This window comes from Sinocyclocheilus anshuiensis, unplaced genomic scaffold, assembly GCF_001515605.1.
Source record: "Sinocyclocheilus anshuiensis isolate Anshui unplaced genomic scaffold, SAMN03320099.WGS_v1.1 scaffold534, whole genome shotgun sequence".
Taxonomy (NCBI): domain Eukaryota; kingdom Metazoa; phylum Chordata; class Actinopteri; order Cypriniformes; family Cyprinidae; genus Sinocyclocheilus; species Sinocyclocheilus anshuiensis.
In genome coordinates this window covers 1,184,462-1,187,532 of record NW_015547712.1, presented here as the reverse complement: position 1 = coordinate 1,187,532, position 3,071 = coordinate 1,184,462, and the positions used below count along the sequence as shown (strand labels likewise).

Genomic DNA, 3,071 nt, shown 5'->3' with positions numbered 1-3,071 from the left:
TTTTTATATATATATATATATATATATATATATATATATATATATATATATATATATATGCATATAAAATGTCTAATGTATAATAAACATATACATATGAATGAATAAATAAATTCCATGAAATCGCATTTTCTTTTCAATGATGTACTGTTTATTTACTAAATAAATCGTGCAAACAAATTGAGTAAATAGTGCACATAAATAGTGCACTATTAGTGCAAAATAACAGCTTATTAGTGCAAATAATGCACTATTAGCGCATATAGGGTCAATAGAGCAAATAGTGCGCATAGACTGAGTATATAGTGCAAACAGCACACTATTAGAGTGAAATAGTGCAAATATATTGAGTAAATAGAGCAAAGAAATCATTTATTTTCAGCATAAAATATATTCAGTTTTACTTTAGTATCATTGAGACACTATTATAGTTTTTATTAAGATTTGGAATTAGTTTTTATATTTATCATTTCATTTTAGTAATGATATATATAGTTTGATATTTTTTTATTAGTTTATAAATAAAATATGAATATAACTTAAGAATATATTAAAAAATAACAAATAATTAAAAAATATCTACAGTATATATATATTTATTTCAGTTTTAGTTTTAGATATTTTAATAGTTATTCTTAGTTAAACTAAATGAAAAGGTTGCCTTGTCAACTAGCTGAAATAAAATTATTTCAGATATAAGCAATATATATATATTTTTTTTTTTTTTTTCAGTTAATGGTAAGACATTTATAATTTTTGTAAATTTCACACTGTTTTGGCATGTAATACTCCACTTGCCTAAATCTGTGTGTGTGTGTGTGTGTGCGTGCGTGCGTGCGTGTGTGATTACCGAGCGTTTCTCTTCGGGCTGAGCGTGACTCCCGTCTCTAGTTTGATGTCTATAACACAATGCTCCGGTTGAATTGCCAAACCACACAACTGAATGTCCTGAGAGTCTGCAGAACCCACACGAGTGTGTTCCTGCACATCAACACACACACGTCGATGAAAACACAACACCTCATCCACAACAACAACAAAAAATTACAGCTGATAATCAATCAACCATTTATGCATGCATACGAATAGTTTTATATGAAATATTCAAGCAGAGACGTAACACTGATCTTTATTAATTAGTGTCTGTACCTTTAAGTAATAGACGAGCAGCTCGTTGAGGGCGGGGTCTGCGTTCAGGTTGACCAGGAAGCATTTATCATCAATGACTCTGATCCCAGATGACTGCAGAGAAATTCCCAAACTCTCCAGCTGCTTCTGTCGCTCCTGAAGAGCCAAACACACTTCAGTTCAGAGGAATGTCAACCACACTTCTGTGTTTTGTTGACTGTCCTCAGGGGTTTTATCATTTCTTTAAATGCAGAAGATCCTGACAAAATCCATGTGGTGACATGCCCACAATTAAAACAATTATGCACTGAAATAGTATTTTGTACTCCAATAATTTTTGTTTTATTTTTGTCCCATCATGTTTTCATTACGAGTACCACAAGGTTGATCCCCACCCAAAAAAAAAAAAAAGATAATAATTTTATATATATAAAACATGATGGGACAAATATTTATTAGACAAAAATGTATTAAAAATCAATAAAATGTGATCCTGGACCACAAAACCAGTCATAAGGGTACATTTTTTGAAATTGAGATTTATACATCATCTTGAAGCTGAATAAATAAGCTTTCCATTGATGTATGGTTTGTTATGATAGGACAATTATTAAAAAAATCTGGAATCTGAGGGTACAAAAAATCTAAATACTGAGAAAATCTCCTTTAAAGTTGTCCAAATGAAGTTCTTAGCAATGCATATTACTAATCAAAAATTAAGTTTTGATATATTTACTGTAAGAAATTTACAAAATATCTTCATGGAACATGATCTTTACTTAATATCCAAATTTTTTTTTGGCATAAAAGAAAAATCGATAATTTTGACCCATACAATGTTTTTTTGGCTATTGCTACAAATATACCCCAGCGACTTAAGACTGCTTTTGTGCTCCAGGGTCACAAATAACAGTTGTCAAAAAAAGCAATTAAATCACTTAAATAAATAATTAAAATAAATTAATAATTAATTTAAAATTATTTAAATAAATGCTTATTTTACATAATCTACCCAAATCACAATCTACCAATGCAGGTAGTGTCAAAATGGCCAAACATCAGGCAATTAATCTTGTATGAAAATATGTACATTTATGTAAATATGAAGGGATCAAAAAATAATTTAAAAAAGCATTAAATAAAAATGAATACACAAATAAATGTGAAAGGGGCAAATAATCATGTAATTAAATAATTAAATGTTTGTTTAATAATTAAAATTATGCTTAATATTTACTCAATTCACAAAAAATAAATATCTATATACAATAAAAAATCTTGATATATATGCACGTGTGTGTGTTTAATACCTGTGCGATCTCCTCAGTCTTCCTGAGTTTCTCCTCCCAGCTCACAGTCATCTCCTGGATCAGCTTCTCTGACTCCTCCAGTCTCTCTTTGAGCTCAGGAGCTTTCATTGACTTCACACACACACACACACACACACACACACACACACACACAGAAAACACACTGTTGAATGCTGTTGCTGGAGGTCACACAGCAGGCAGGTGTTTGTGCGCAGTACCTCAGCCTCGGTCAGCTGGCTGCGGAGTTTCTCCACCTCCTCTCTCAGCTCTCTGATGATTCTGGCGTTTGGATCTTCGTTAATCACGGCGTGATTAACGATGCTTTTGGCCCGGTCGGCGTACCGTAGTGTAGACAGAGTCTCGTCGTAGTTGTCGGCCGCTGGACTCACCGTTGCAACCATAGCGGTGCGACTGTTGCCTCCTAAACTGTCCTGATGTGCAAAAAAAGAGGAAAGTACATCAGAGAGTTTCAGTGAAACAAAGGCAAACCTATGGCATCATTTCCATAGAATTCTTAGCAAATAACAACTCATATGAACCTGCTTTTTGAGATTTAAAGTTCCCCTATTATGGATTTTTGAAAATGACCTTTCATGCAGTGTGTAACACAGCTCTAAGTGAATGAAAACATCC

General features: G+C 32.4%; 1 protein-coding gene across 1 annotated transcript in view; it reads right to left on the bottom strand.

The window, feature by feature from the left end:
* LOC107704069 (kinesin-like protein KIF13B) overlaps positions 1-3,071 on the bottom strand; it is a 38,407-nt gene that overhangs the window by 21,840 nt on the left and 13,496 nt on the right. The window contains exons 13-16 of the mRNA XM_016506911.1: positions 2,657-2,869; positions 2,439-2,549; positions 1,150-1,284; positions 851-981 (exon numbers count right to left, since the gene is read on the bottom strand). Coding sequence (XP_016362397.1) covers positions 851-981; positions 1,150-1,284; positions 2,439-2,549; positions 2,657-2,869 — 590 coding nt within the window. The remainder of the gene's footprint in view (positions 1-850; positions 982-1,149; positions 1,285-2,438; positions 2,550-2,656; positions 2,870-3,071) is intronic.